Consider the following 16,148-nt stretch of genomic DNA (forward strand, 5'->3'; position numbering starts at 1 on the left):
CCTCTCCTCTTCTGTTCAGCCTCTCATCTCCAATCTTACTGAAATCTCATTCTGGATGTTCTGTGTCCATCTGAAATGGAATATAACAAAACCTGAAGTGCTGATCTTTTCTCTCTGAGCCCTTCTCCCCTCCATTTTATAGCTCAAAATCATCATCTTTTCCCCCTTTTCATCTAGTACCCAAGCTGTTGCCAAATCTTGCTGCTTCTTCCTATACCACATCTCAGACATTCTTTTCACCATACTGCTTGAAAACAATACTTTGTTCCTTGGTTGTCTGTTGCTGTGACTACTGTGAAAACTTTCTTTTCCTGGTTTATCCTTGTTCCTCTCCAGTCCATCCAGAATGCTGCTAAAATAATCTTCCCTCTCACCACTCAGATCACACCATTTACCTAATTAAATCCTTTTTTTGACTTCTCCTCTGCTGCGTAACAGTTAAGCTTCTCATGCTCCTCTTCAGGACTCTAGTTTTCCTTGCATAAACTCTCATTTCCTCCTACTCACTCTTACAAGTCAACGTTCCTACTACATTGCCCTACTGTGCATTTTGTATATCCCTTCATGTCTGTGTCTTCCATTCATACCTCTTTCATTTGGAACTCTCTCTTATTCAGGCACAGTCCCTGTCCCCCAAAATGACAATTCTAAATGAAAAAGAGACAGATGAACAAAAGGTAGGGGGAAGAGCTACAGCATGTAACAGAGGATATTCATTGTTTAGTTGCACGACTATTCCTTTGTAAACTACTATAACTGCCTTCTGCAGGGGTTCTTGCACCTTCCTCTGGAGTATCAGGTTCTGGGCACTGTCAGTGATGGGAGATTGAACCACTAGTCTGATCCAGTATGGCAGTCTGTAAATTTCTATATTACTAGTTGGCAAATTTCTTCTGGGCATCACAACAGAAGTGGCTCCTGAAGAGGAGGGTGGAATAAGGACAGGGTAATGGCCATGCAGAGTAGCTCCAGAAGAGCATTGCATGAATCAGGACAGCATGGAAGAAAGTACAAAAGTTCACCCTCTCTTCATTTAAATTGCTACTTAAAATTCACATCCTATATGAAGCCTGTCCACCTCAATTCAATATAGAGAACTTTGTAACCAAGACTCAAAAGTGATACTGTACTGCTAGGAGATCAGGTCATCATTTGCACCATGTGACTGAACTAACTTACATTGCAAATGTCTTTGGACAAGGTATTGTCTGTCTTCTGTTTTATGCAGCACATTCGAGACTGAAAACACACCATAAATAGCGTGTGTCTGGCAACGTATGTCTCTCTAATCTGTCTAGGTATTTATATTCAGTTCATCACTGTATTATATGAGTGCCTAGAAACAATTACATAAGGTAAAAAAAATTTAAACACAGTTGGTGTTTAGTCCTCTATGTACTTCTCATATATACACTTTCGAATCGCACATCAAAGAGAATGAGAATGTATCTCAAATAACCAGCCTCCTAACTATGTGTTTTATTGTGTGATCATTTGGAATTTTTTCCCCTTCATTTTATTTTCATTCTTACATTCCCTATTGTAAAAACCAACAACACAGGTCCTCAGTGAGGACTGAAGCAGCACTTCCAGATCGTTTAAGCACTACTAATATGTTTAAACACTTGCTTTGCTAGAACCAGGGGCAAAACGCATGAACTTCTATACTTTGTTTCCTTTGGCCGGTAGTTGTAGCAGACTGTCATCCTCTGTGAACCAGCTACTAAAGAAGATGCATAGCACATACTCAGCCAGGGATTGTGCTGAGATAATGCACCTGTATGCTTATTAAACTGGATGCCTATAAAGGGGCAGATTGACTCAAGTTCTAGAGCTCTTAATGTTGGAGACCCTAGTTATATATTTCAGATCTCCTCCATGGGCTTCTCTTTGATACCACATGCCTGTACAGATCCCACTACTTTCAAACAATTCATTCCACCTTTAATCTATCTCAGTCCATCTCTTCTGACCTTCAGTAACCCATTACACATGTTTTCAGTGGTGTAATATGGATGCTCTTCCCTTCTACTTCCATTTTGTTACTGAATTGCAATGTTCTTCATGATAAATAATAGTTATATACCAATATTTGTCATTATTTATATATCTGATATGTCTTTGAGGGGATGGTTTGGTAAAGTGCATGTTAAATACATATTATTAAGAATTTAAACAGAGAAATTGAGGAAACTCATTGATGGTATCCACTGCAATTATAACTCAACGGCTTTGCACATGTATATTAAGAAACTCATTTAAAAGTACATACATAGTTCAAAATACTGTTCTTATACAAGGGTGTATCTTGTTATTCAGAGGAACATAGGACTGGAAGGAACCTCTTGGGTCATCTAATCCAGTCCCCTGCTATCTTAGAGAACCTCATTATATAGTCCCATTCATTAATTTATCAAGCCCCACCCTGATAAGTACATTCCATTCCTGAGGGAACCCTCATTATGACTTTTGTGAATTTGAATTCACAAACATAGTGTTGCATTAAAGGCACACCATTTTGTATAAACCTAATACAGTATTGATGTGTTTTCAATATTTTCTTTATTGATAAATGCTAATAAAGACAGCCTTTTATTAGATCTAAACATTCTCTGCAATGCTTACAATTCAAAAACTGCAGCATTGTGCTAGTGCATGAGAACCAGAAAGTGACATGGACTAGAAACTTACTGTCAAGTATCAGAGGGGTAGCCGTGTTGGTCTGGATCTGTAAAAAGCAACAGAGTCCTGTTAGTCTTAAAGGTGCCACAGGACTCTCTGATGCTAGAAACTTACTGTAAACAAAAATAAGTCTACAATCCTAGACTCCAAGTCTAGGCTTTATTATAGCAGTAGAAATAGCTGTGACACAGCACGCCTTCTGTAAAATACTCTGAGTCCTGAAGAGTATTTATTACTGATGGCAACACGAAGAAGGTAATGCAAAATAGAAAAGTAGTAAGTGTTTGAATCCTTCCATAAACTATTGTAAGTATGAAGACAAAATGAAAGTTTTTAAAAAGAAATCAGATCAAGATTATGTATTTATTAGTATCTAAATATATCATATCAGATTCAACTCTTAGATTCACTGGTGTAAAGCCAGAGCTACTCCATTAAAATGGGTGGAGTTACTCTGAAGTTACACCAGGGTAGTAGAGATCAGGATCTGACCCAAAAATATTCAGTCAGTTATCTAAAAAGTTTCTTATCTCCTGGTGTTAAAATGAAATATCTGCAGTAAAATCCTCCAATAATAAAATGCTTTTTTCCCTCCATAGAATGATTGGAGTTTCACTGTTACTAAATTGCAGTTTAAATATTGTTGTGCACTGAAATAATTTGGGACTTTGGATCAAATTAATCTCTAATGTAGCTCCTTTAATTCTACTTTTTATAAGAAAGATTTACTTCAAGTAGAATGTAGTGTATATTTTTACACAAAGTGGAATTTGTTGGAAGAATTGATGAGCTCCTCAAATGAAAAGTGCTGAGTACATACACAATGGTATTATTCCATTCTGAAGTATTCCTATTTAAGAACCCAATACACTTTCCATTATTCTTTATCAGAAGAAGATTGCATATCTACATTAGTACTCTTTAATTCAGGGCAGAGTCGTATTAAAAGCATTGTTGTCCTGTAGCTTCTAGTTTCTTTAATGCAAAAAAAAAAAAAAAAAAGCTAAGAGAAGCTGAACGATCCTCAGTGTATGGCAAGAAATGTCTGGCCTTCCAACATATAGGCTGATCATTTTAAATAGAAAATACTCTAAAAGGCTTTTAAGCAAATTACCACTAGCCCAGGAAACTCTTCCGTCCAGTTTTTAACACAAGTAAATTATAAATTAATCTGCATAGCTAAAGATGTCAACTGCAGTGAGCCATCTGCACTGGTATTACTGTTGCCCAGCAACTGTAATTTACTACTGCATCAGGTCATGTGATTTGGGATGCTGTTTTCTGGGTAATCACTGGGCAGGAAGTGTGGCTGATTCCTTCTTTGAACAGAAGGGATAATCTGTCAAATCCCAATGATATTCACTTGGTTGGATGCTTTTTATGCAGAACAGATGAACTTTTATTTGTTAACCATTTGTGTTCTATACTGTTGGTGGTAACAGCTAATTTGGAGCCTGGCGTTTCGTACGTAGAGTTGTCATTATTTTGCATTTGTCAACATTACATTTCATCTGCCTTTTTTGTTTGCCCAATCATCCAGTTTAGTGAGATTCCTTTGTAACTTTGTGGTCAGCTCTGAACTTAACTGTCTTGAGTAATTTTGTGTCATCTGCCAATTTTGCCACCTCACTATTCACCACTTTGTTTCCAGATAATTAATGAATATGTTGTCACCGTACATAGCCTTGGGAGACCATGCTATTTACCTCTCTCCATTGTGAAAACTGACCATTTATTCCTACCTTTTGTTTCCTATCTTTTAACCAGTTACCGATCCATTAGAGGATGTTCCCTCTTTTCTCATGACTTAGTTTGATTAAGAGCCTATGGTGAGGGATCTTGTCGAGGGCTTTCTGAAAGTCCAAGTACACAATATCCACTGGATCACCCTCGTCCACGTGCTTGTTGAATGAACCCTTCAAAGAATTCTAATAGATTTGTAAAGGCATGATTTCCCTTTACAAAAGCTGTGCTGACTCTACCCCCAATGTATCGTGTTTAACTGGGTTTCTGATAATTCTGTTTTTTACCATGATGTAAGCCAACTTGCCTGTACTGAAGTTAAGCTTACTGGCCTGTAATTGCCAGGATGGCCTCTAGAACATTTTTTTTAGAAAAATTGGCATTACATTTAGCTACCCTCCAGTCATCTGATGCACAGGCTGATTTAATTGATACGTTACATACCTGAGTTTAGAATGGCCATATCATCCCTGTTGTATTTGGGCTGGAGCTGAACCTACTCCTGCTTTGCCCACTCCAGGATTCTGAGACTTAGATTCTTACCTGTTATGATGTTTTATCAGCCTACATGATACTGCATAGAATTATTGCTGACTTGCATTTTTAAGGGCCTAATATTATGTAAGTAGAAATTTGTTCTATAAAACAAATTCAGATTCCTGTCTCTGACTGCTGTTGGAGGCTTTGGGAGCCATAAACCCGTGTTTGTTCCTGTGCTGGGAATTGACTTCTAGGTCACACTTTGGTGCAGAGTTGGGCCTTTTAAATACATTGGACCTGATTCTCATTTACACTGAGGGTACGTCTATACTACCCGCTGGATCGGCGGGTAGTGTTCGATGTATCGGGGATCGATTTATCCCATCTCATCTGGATGCGATAAATCGATCCGCTAATCGATGCCCATATTCCACCTCAGCCGGAGGAGTAAGCAGAGTCGACGAGGGAGCCGCGTCAGTCAACTCTGCTTACTTGGGGGAGGGATAGCTCAGTGGTTTGAGCATTGGCCTGCTAAACCCAGGGTTGTGAGTTCTATCCTTGAGGAGGCCACTTAGGGATCTGAGGCAAAAATTGGTCCTGCTAGTGAAAGCAGGGGGCTGGACTCAATGACCTTTCAAGGTCCCTTCCAGTTCTCAGAGATTGGTATATCTCCAATTATTACCTTTAACTCGCTGCCGTGAGGACGGCCAGGTAAATCGAACTAAGATACTTTGACTTCAGCTACGCGAATAGCATAGCTGAAGTTGCATATCTTAGTTCGAACCCCCCCACCAGTGTAGCCCAGGCCTGAGGCTCCTTTACAATCCCCTGAAGTGTAAAGGGTTCATAAATCTTTACACTGCACTGGGAATATACAGGGTCCTTATGTTTTATACGCACTTTAAGGCTCCTTTATACTGCCAGGAGACTTAGTGTAAATGATAATTAGTTTCATTATCTTAAAATGTAGCTTTGTTCTGAGAAATAGCTGTTAGAATAGCTCCATTTTTATTGTGTCTCAGTGAATGTTGTTTCAAATGTGCTCAATTTGAAATTTAAAGAAGATGTGGGTTTTTTCTCTTACAGCCATACTGGAAGCTTAAAATCATGCAGGGTCATCCACAGTAATAAAAACCCTGCAGGTCAGCTAAAGCATTCTGTGACACCCATGCTAGTCCATTGCCTTCAATGGGTTTGCACAGGTGTAACAGTTCTATAGATAATGCACAAGAAGGAGTAGAATCCAGCTCGTCCTGAGCAGTCTTGTCTCTGTAGGGCTAAGGAAAGTTAAACATGAAAGCAATAAATATGTATTTTATCACAGGAGTCAGCAGTTCTGACTCTGAATGGACAGAGAAAGAAGAGCAGTTGAATAAGTTGGTACAGGTTTTTCGTCCATGGTCACTCTTCATAGATGGTATTGCTAGAAAATAGAGAATAAACTTACTTTGGAGCTCCCATTTTTAACTAGCACAGTCATTAAAAAGCTGTTGTTATTTCTCTGAACATATGGCTAGTCTTCTTGTGAAATATATTTTAGTGTTTGCTTGTTATTTTGAAATTACATAATTTCACATCAGAGAGCTAGGACATAAGGATAGTGGTTTCCATATTACAGTGCTGAAATCTGAACAAAAGTGTTACTAGGGATATGTGCAACAGAAATCTGTTAAATTTTAACAGGGCTGAAGGGAAGAAACCTGTGGCAGATGACATACTTTTCATTCTGTATCTCTGGCAAAAAATTTTCATTGAAATTATTAAGGAAAGTATGTTTGGAAGCACATTAATATGATGTGAGTCCTTAAGGATACTGAATTGTTAAAGTGTAAAAGAACAATCTTATTCTACTATGCTTGTGTACATGAGATTTCAGTACAGGTTGTGCCAATGTTCCTTTCTTTATCAAAATCTATTTTCATTGATTTTTAGAAAAACTCCCTTTGGAATGAACTTGGAGTGAAAGGCTTTGGATTGAAAGTTTTTTAATTTGAAATGATTGTGAAGCAGAGAAAGGATAAAAAAAAATTGGTGGAGGGAGGAGGCGCAGGTGACTGTAGTTACTATTAGGGCAGTGTTCACTTCCTTCACAGATATGTGCAGCTATCTTGGAATTCTGTGCAAATCTCTCCTGAAGTTATTGGGTGCTTATTCTCAATATTTTGTCAGTCCTTTAAATAAAATGCCCATCTCAAACACATTTCTATCACCATGTATGACACACACACAATCCTTATTTATTAAGCATTCTGGACTGTATCGTGGAGCCTGGCTGATGCTCCCTGAATGCAGGTTAGGGGGAGTATGAAAGGCTGTGCAAAGCTTATCTTTTCACTCCTCTGGTCTTTGCATACTCCGTGCATTGCTGGTCCTGCCTTCCAGGTTAAAGCCATCTCAGGGAGTTGCAGATGGCCCCAAATGGCCAAAAACTCAGCCAGGAGATCAATATGGATGGAGATGATCTGGCAGTGTCCCATTTTCCTTGTTATACTGGCAGAAGAGATGAAGAGGTGTAGCATAGGAGTTTCTACTCCGCTAAAAAATCCACTGGGGCGATTGTTCCTTGGCCAATTACACTAGCTTTAGTGCCCATTTACTTCAGATCAGTGGTGAGGCCACACTGAACTAGAGGTTTGGCCCTTTTGGCTCTGGGAGGAAATAAATATAACATAGAAAGAGTTTGGGATTTGGGCCAGGGCATTGCTCTGACTGCTCACTCTTTCTCCTTTTATGATGGTCGTCATTGAATAGAGGGGAAATGGAGAGTGAGGTGCTCACCCTCCCACAACACAGATTTTACCTTGTCTGTAAAAATATGGAAGAGCAGCCTTGGATACAGCCCAAGCCTACTCCCGCTGAACTCAAAAGCAAACTCTTTGATGGCAGCAGACACGTGATCAGGCCCACACTTCAATATGTTTTAGTTGATAAAATACAGCTCTTAACATAATTTATTTTACAACTCTTCCAGTTAAAACACATGCAAACTACAGTTCTTTGAGTTTAAGATTAAATGTATTGGTTATAATGGCTTTGGGGTTTTGACACTTAAAACAGAGGGATTAAAAAAAAAAGAAGTAAAATCCCTATTTTTTTCCTTAATTTCAGTTGTAGGAGTTACTCATTAACTTTTATTTTAAAAGCTTTATTTTGATTCAGAAAGTAAAAAATAAAAAATGAAAACCTAGGATATAGAGGCAGTTAACATTGTTGGCGCTCAAGTTATAATATATTGCAAACTTCAGAACAGAGTGGACTCATATTTATTTATTTAGACTCTAAATTGGACACTATAATCAGTCTGGACTTAATCAGGTGCTGTGTTTACCATTCATTATATCACATGATGAAGAAAGCATTTGATAAAATTAAAAGGCCATCATTATTTTTTAAAATGTCTTTATTGGTGATAAGAGAGACAAGGTGGGTGAGGGAATATCTTTTATTGGATCAACTTGTGTTGGTGAGAGAGACAAGCTTTCGAATTTACACAGCACTCTTCTTCAGGTCTTGGAAAAGAACTCTGTGTCACTGCTAAATACAAGGTGGAACAGATTGTTTAACAAAAGTAATTAATACATATTTCAAGGGACCATATAAGGGGAAGTGACCCATTAAACACCCCTCCAGTCATAGGAAGGAAATGAAAGGGGGCAGGGGAAGAAACAGCTGGATGGGGTTATTAGTGGGTTACAGACTGTTGTAATAAGTCATAAATCCATCTGTTTTAGTCCCTGATTTTTAGTGTCTAGCAAATTTATCAATTTAAGCTCCCAGGCTTGTCTTTTGAAAGCGCTGTGCAAGTTTCCTTTGATGATGAGGACTGATAGGTCAGATATTGAGTGATGACTTTGTGAAAAGTGTTCACCCACAGGTGCAAGGGTGTCTTTGTCTTTTATTATTTTCCTCTGTGAGTTCATGCGAGAGTATAGTGATTGTCTAATTTCACCCGTATAGTTGCTATTGAGGCATTTAGTGCACTGGATGAGGTACACCTCATGTTGTGATTGGTATGGATCCTGAAAGGTATGTTGTGTGGGGTGTTGATCATTGTAGCAGTGGAGATATGTTTGCAGGTTTTGTATCTGTTGTTCTGTCAGGGTCTGATGCCGCTTTGAGTTGATGTGTCCTGATCTGTTGGGAACTAGCTGCTGAAGATGAGCTTGGAGGGACTGGGGGGTTGTTTGAAGGCCGGAAGAGGGGGTTCAGGAAAGCTTTCTTTCAGGATGGGGTCCCCATCAAGTATGGGTGGTGGTTGTTTGATGCTACCATATGAGAGTTCCGTGTGGGATGGTAGGTGATAACTAAGGGTGCAGTCCAAGGGAATTTTATTTCTGTATTGAAACAGGTTCTCTCGGGGTACACAAGAACAAACGGATATAAATTGTCAGTCAGGAAATTTAGGCTTGAAATTAGACGAAGGTTTCTAACCATCAGAGGAGTGCAATTCTGGAACAGCCTACCGAGGGAAACAGTGGGGGCGAAGGACCTCCATGACTTTAAGATTAAGCTGGATAAGTTTATGGAGGGGATGATATGATAGGATAACGGGTTTAGTCAATAGGTCAATAACGTGCCACACTGGTAATTAGTACAAAGGGTCAATGTTGGGATATTGTTAGCCTTTTCCAGAGGGTCTGGCTGGAGAGTCTTGCCCGCATGCTCGGGGTTCAGCTGATCGCCATATTTGGGGTCGGGAAGGAATTTTCCTCCAGGGTAGATTGGCAGTGGCCCTGGAGGTTTTTCGCCTTCCTCCGAAGCATGGGGCAGGGGTCGCTTGCTGGTGGATTATCTGCTACTTGAAGTCTTTAAATCATGATTTGGAGCATTCAACAGCAGAGTCAAGGGAGAGAATTAGTTCAGGAGTGGGTGGATCGGCTTATGTGGCCTGCATCTTGCAGGAGGTCAGACTAGATGATCATAATGGTCCCTTCTGATCTTGAATTCTATGATTCTATGATTCTATTTGGGTGACCTGTTCCATGAGGTAATCTACTTCTCTGGTGGAGTGTCCTAGTTTAGTGAAGGTGTTTTTGAGCATCTTAAGATGTATATCCTGGACTTTCTCCTCAGAGCATATTCTGTGGTATCTGAGTGCCTGGCTGTAGATAACAGATTTCTTGGTGTGTTTGGGGTAGCTACTGGATCTATGAAGATGGGTGCGATGATCTGTGGGTTTTTTTGTATATAGTTATCTGTAGGGTTCCATTTGTGGAGCTGATCTTGGTGTCCAGGAAGTTGATGCTGGCATCGGAGTGTGCCATAGAGAGTTTTATAGATGGGTGGTGGTTGTTGAAGTTGTGGTGGAAGTCTATGAGGGAGTTTGTCATCTGTCCAGAGGATGAAAATATCATTGATGTATCTCAGGTATATTGTTGGCCTGGAGGTGCATTTGTTCAGAAATTCTTTTTTCAAGGTGGCCCATGAAGAGGTTGGCGTATTGGGGAGCCATCCTAGTGCCCAGGTCTATGGTACTATTGCTCCTAAAATCAGAGGTTAGGAGGAAAATAGTAACACATTTTATTCATTGAGGTTACTTTGATTATGCATCATTTAAGCCTTCAAAATATGACTTCATAGCCTTTGCACCTCCCTATGTACAGCAGTAAATTTCATTCTTTTTTAAGTCAGTCAGCTGAAATTAAACTGGCCTGTTTCAGTTTTGTTTTTAGTCAGTTTCACTTTTTGGTTGCTATGCACTAATCAGATATTTGAGTTGCAAACACTGCAGAGGAGTGTGTAAACACAAACCAAAAACAGTCTTAGTTGAAAATGGAAGACAAAAGACAGTGTCAATACGACAACATTCATACTAATACAGTTTTGGTATTGCTAAACCTACATCTGGGGCCTAACTAGTGTTCCTATAAGGGAAGCAGTTATTGTTGTTGAGATCGTCTTCCATAACATATGTATATTGTACATGTCTGAATAGTTAGGGACAATCTAGGTGGTGTTTTTAAGATACTGTGTCTAAATGTTAAAATCTCTTTTATGGTCATTATTGAAAATGTATTGCTGGATAAGTACAGAGGAAAACGTAATAATTAAAAAGCAGTCTGGGCCAGTTCAGTTTTCATTTCCATGGGTGCAAGTTGCAGTGAATTCAATGGGAGTTGCACACACTTGAAGTGGTAGCTGAAGTCTCTTAATTATTTTGTCCCGTAAGCTTGGCTCATGCCCTTGAATACCAAAACCTTCACCACATAAAATGGCCTAGTTTTCATCTTGGTTGGTGGTAGGGAGGCGGTTTTGCAAGTCTGTGGAGGGAGCAGGATGCATGAATCTCCCCTCACCTGGGGCAGCCAAGAGCCTATAAGGAATTCTGTACTACCCCTGTGATCTGCCCCTGTGTGCAGCTCCCTTTGTCCCTTGGCAGTGTGGCTCGTGCAGCAGATGTAATATCACTGGCTTTGTGAGTGAACCTGTGCCCTACTTTCCCCTCCAAAGGGAATAGAGAGTGTGGAGGAGTAGGAGATAATGCTGTAATGAGCAGAACTAACTCTCCTGCTGGAAATGGTTGCCATGCAGGATATCATGCCAAACTGAGTAGCAATGAAAAGCATGGGGAATGCCATGTGGAGCAGATGTTTTCCTGGCTTCATCTCCCTCTTCCTATGACCTGACATGTCCTTTCTGAAATCCTATGGTGCCCCAACCGCAATTGTGCAGACAGCCTTCAGGGGAAAACAATGCTGTATTTGTGCTGCTCTTCTCTCTTAAAACAGTTATGGGGGCATAAAAAGAGAGCAAGAATGGTCCAGAGATTAGGGTCATAGCCTGGGACTCAGAAGAGCTCAGTTTAATTCTTTGCTCTGCCATACTTCCTTTGGGCAAGTCATGTAGTCTGTTCCCCATCTGTAAAATAGCATTTATTGCCCTCACAGGGCTGTTGTGAGGTGAATATATTACAAATTGTGAGGTTCTTGGATACTACAGTAATAGAGGTCTAGAGGTACAGAAAATAGATGAATTATTTACCTTATTCCTTCCCTTTGTGCTGAATAATGAAGAGTACAATGGGGTTTATGGTAATTACTTTTGGATCTAGTAAGCCTAATAATGATATGATTGCAGGAACACATAATTATGGTTCATGTAGGGCCATCATGTTTTAAGCAGAGCTCCTCATTCATTTCAGATGAAGACTTGTGCTCAGAAGTTGATGATATAAAATGGGTCTTCATAAATATATGGAATTCATTAGCACACCTCTATTGTTAGTTCAATATGTGCATATAGAGTACCACTATAACTTTTTTGCTGCTATTATATAAAACATAACCAAAACTATAAACTAGATCAGGAACTTGATAATTGCACTTTTGTCTGCTCATTATTATTATGGCTTTCAATTGGCAGCATTAATTTACCAAACTATTTTTTGAGTATTATTATTATTTATTAATTATTACTGCTTTCTTTTTTTAAACTTTTTTTGGCAAATCAGTATTGCTGATGAATCAATGCTGGCAAATCAATGCTGCCCCCATCAGTTTCCATAGTGCCTGAAGTGTGGACTTGTTCTGATGGCCTGGACTGCAGGAATCAGAAGTGAAATGAAAGATTCAAGTTGTATTTTTTTAACCATAAAGCAATATTTAGTGGTGATATTTCCCTCTCTTTTGCTGAACTTTTACCTGATTTACTAATTCTAGCCAAAAGTTGATTTACTAATATTAGCATTGCATGACCCTAATTGTAAATCTTTTTCTGCAGGTTAAAGAATGGCTCTGTTTAAACTGCCAGATGCAAAGAGCACTAGGTGGTGATTTAGCTTCAGTTCATGGTCCTGTGCCACAGCCTCTTCCACCCAAACAGAAGACAACCTTTCCACCTTTAACAACCAAACCACCCTCCCAGCCCCAGCAGCCTTCTCAAAAGAAAGAGATTTCTCAAACACCTACTCCTTCCCAGCCCCCAGAACCTAAAAAGCCCCCACCATTGACAAAGCAACCATCCATGCCTGGCTCTCCCCCTGTGAAATCAAAGCAGCCACCCACTGAGCCTGTTACCCCGCACATCTCTCAGCAAATTGAACCCACTCCAAAATTTGGCCAGATCAAGCCAACATTGGTTGAAGAAAAGCAAAAGAAGCCTACAACTGACAGTGTGCCTACCTCTTCGGCATCTGGTCTGAAACAGGATTCACAAGGTCCCAAAGCTCCGTCAACTCAACAGAAAGCAGTGGAACCTCCGAGATCAGAACATGCCAAGCTATTGCAGGACACCCATCTGGCTGGGGATAAAGCTGTCCTGCCAGATTCCAAAACTTTACCACAAGTGTCACAGCAAAAGTCGGATCCTAAATTTGTTTCTCACGCGGGATCAGACACTAAAGGTCAAAAAGCTGTTGAGCCAGCACAAAAGAAAGAAGACCCTAAGAAGACACAAATAAAAGTAACCCCAAAACCTGATGCCAAGCAGGTTCCAAAAGGACAACAACCAGCTGTAGGCCCAAAGCCTACCCCAGTGCAGCCAGCACCTCAGCCTCAAAAGCCTCAGAAAGCTCAAGAGCAACCAAGGCGTTTCAGTCTAAATCTGGGAGGTATTACTGATGCCCCTAAACCACAGCCTACAACTCCACAAGAAACAGTTACAGGGAAACTCTTTGGATTTGGCGCTTCAATCTTTAGCCAGGCTTCAAATTTAATCTCCACATCAGGCCAACCAGGACCTCAATCCTCGGGCCCTCTACTGGGGCCTGCTACTAAGCAACCCCCTCCGCCATCTCAGGTACCGCCCAAAGAGGCCAGTCAGACTCAACCATCTCCAAAAGCAGCACCTGTGAAAAAAGAAGCCAAGCCTCCTGTGGCAGAAAAATCACAGCCACCCAAGGCAGATAACATTGTAACCGTTAAAGGGTCTGAATTTGAAAAGAAACCTATTGCTGCTAAAGACAGCAAGCCTCAAATTGCTGAATCTAAAAAAACTGCTGGGCCACCGGGACTGGAAAAAACTACCCTACCTATATCAACTTGTACTCTTTGTAAAACTGGACTAAACATTGGTTCTAAGGATCCTCCCAACTTCAATACATGTACAGAATGCAAGACTATTGTGTGCAATCTCTGTGGATTTAACCCGATGCCACACATAGTTGAGGTAGGCAGTGGCATTTATATTTACTCTATATACGTTAGTAACTGGTTTTCTAGATTGTGAATGGCAAAGCATATTTTTAATTAACAAGTGGTGCTGAACAACTCTAATGCTTCATTTGAGAGCTTGTATTTTTTTAATTAAATATTTCTGAAACTTGGAGGGTAGTCAAAAGCTATTTTAGATGAATTTCCTGTATTTTAAAGGAAGCTACTGCAGTAGATCTCCTAGGTTTTGCGGCAAAGGCAGGCTAATAATAGTGATGATTACTGAACCCTTTGAAATTAGTGGTATTATAGCATGGCAGATTATTGTACTCATTCTTTGGAGCTCACCCTGGGGTAAAAGTTCTCTTTCATGTCTGTCTGTATAGCAACATTAATATGGTTTATTTCCCTCTCCTCCTCCTTTGATCAGTGAGTACTATTGAATGAAAGGATTTATTAATTGTTAGTCACTTTTCCCCAGCACAGTCTTTTAACTTCTCCCTAAATCTGTTAGGCAGGGTTGTACCTATGCCTTCAGGTTCCATTAACTACATTCTGACTCTGCACTGTGTGTGGGAGGCAGACTCATTTTTATGTGCCCAAACCCCTGAAGTTTGAGAGATACGTGTGTGCAAAGTGGGGCAGGATTTAAGAAGGCAACAATCAGAAAGCCATTTAACTGATAAAAGGGCTGGAGTTTGAATGGGGCTGTTCATTGTTAAAATACGACAATATGGGTAGTTCCTTTCCCATGTAGCTATGCAGCAAAATGTTTCCACAAAAGACAATTATTGGAACAGGTTTAACTTTTGTAACCACCATTCTTTCCAGAAAAGCAACATTTATCATTTATTTATTGTTCTTTCTTACAAGGGGTTTTTGAAAAAGAGGGAAGGGATGAGGAACTTTGTCAACTTATAAGCAGGGCAGAAAAATGCCATACTTTCCTTATTGCGTTAGCAAGACCTTACTTGGTAAAAATAGACCACCAGCAAAATACTTGCAGGTAATTCAAGTGTGTAACTCAATTGACTTAGTACCTGAGAAAAGAAACTGTTAGTTAAGGGTATTTGGTATCTTAGTAAATAAACTAGAAATGGCTATCCGGGTTAGATCATTGTGACATCACTGCCATAGCATGAGTAGAATAAATAGGAAGAATACTGAAAAGAAAAGAACATTCAATGTGTGTGGACTTTATCTCCTGGATTCTCTTCCACCACAGTATTATCAACCCTTGAGAGTGTGGAAAACCTGAGTCAGAGCTTCTTCCCCTTCAAAAAACCCCAAACTAAACCAAACAACAAACGCTCACGTTTTTGTATCTGTCTTCTGAATTTTTCAGTTTTTAAGGCAGCAATCCTGCACCTCCAGAATGTGAGGTCATTTGGGTTTAAAATTCAGGTAGAGATTTTTCAAAAGTGACAAAGGGATTCAGGTGCAAAAGTCCCATTACTTTTAATGCGGCTTATACTCCTAAATTCCATCATCACTTTTGAAAGTCCCACACTTGGCTGTTAAATAAATGCATTCACAAAAATGTGAGGCTTCCACCTGACTTCCCTGCTGGTTCCATGTACCTTCTCCTAATACTTCAGGTGGGAAACTGGCATGCTATTTCCTGTTTTCCTCCCTTATCACTGTCCAACCTTCCCGCCTGGACTCCTCCTGTCAGCCTCCTAGTATTCCTCTCACCTATATCTCCCTTTCTGCTCCCCTTAATATTCACCCCCACATTCTCTTCCCTTCAAAGTCTCCTTCCATTTCTGCTCAGTTTCCTGCCCATTATTATCTCTCTCCCTCCCTCTCACAATATCCAGCACCTCACATTCTAATTTTCTTCCCCTGTAGTCTGTTTTCCCCCATGTCTCTCCTTCCCACCCAGTTGTCTTCCTCTTTCCCACATTCCTTTATCTATTTTCCTTCCTGAACTGCAAATTTCCTTAGCTGCGGTCCCATTTCTATGTTACCCCCCAAGCCCTTTTCTGTTACTCATACCCCATGGTTTCCATCTTATTTGCTTCTTTCCTCTACTTCCCTCCCTCATTTAGCAAGCCACTCTAGCTAAATGTCTCTGTCTCCTCCCTGGCCACACATTTTGAAGAGGATGCAGGGTTCTGTCCCCTTGAGAAGAATGGGAGGTGGTAATCCTTT

General features: G+C 40.1%; 1 protein-coding gene across 3 annotated transcripts in view; it reads left to right on the forward strand.

Moving 5' to 3' along the window:
- The window catches only part of PCLO (piccolo presynaptic cytomatrix protein), a 541,568-nt gene that overhangs the window by 12,496 nt on the left and 512,924 nt on the right, over window positions 1–16,148 (forward strand). For all 3 annotated transcript variants that reach the window (XM_045030493.1, XM_045030503.1, XM_045030514.1), the window contains exon 3: window positions 12,625–14,010. In XM_045030493.1, the coding sequence (XP_044886428.1) occupies window positions 12,625–14,010 (1,386 nt within the window). The remainder of the gene's footprint in view (window positions 1–12,624; window positions 14,011–16,148) is intronic.

The sequence above is a fragment of the Mauremys mutica genome, chromosome 1 (assembly GCF_020497125.1).
Source record: "Mauremys mutica isolate MM-2020 ecotype Southern chromosome 1, ASM2049712v1, whole genome shotgun sequence".
Taxonomy (NCBI): Eukaryota; Metazoa; Chordata; order Testudines; family Geoemydidae; genus Mauremys; species Mauremys mutica.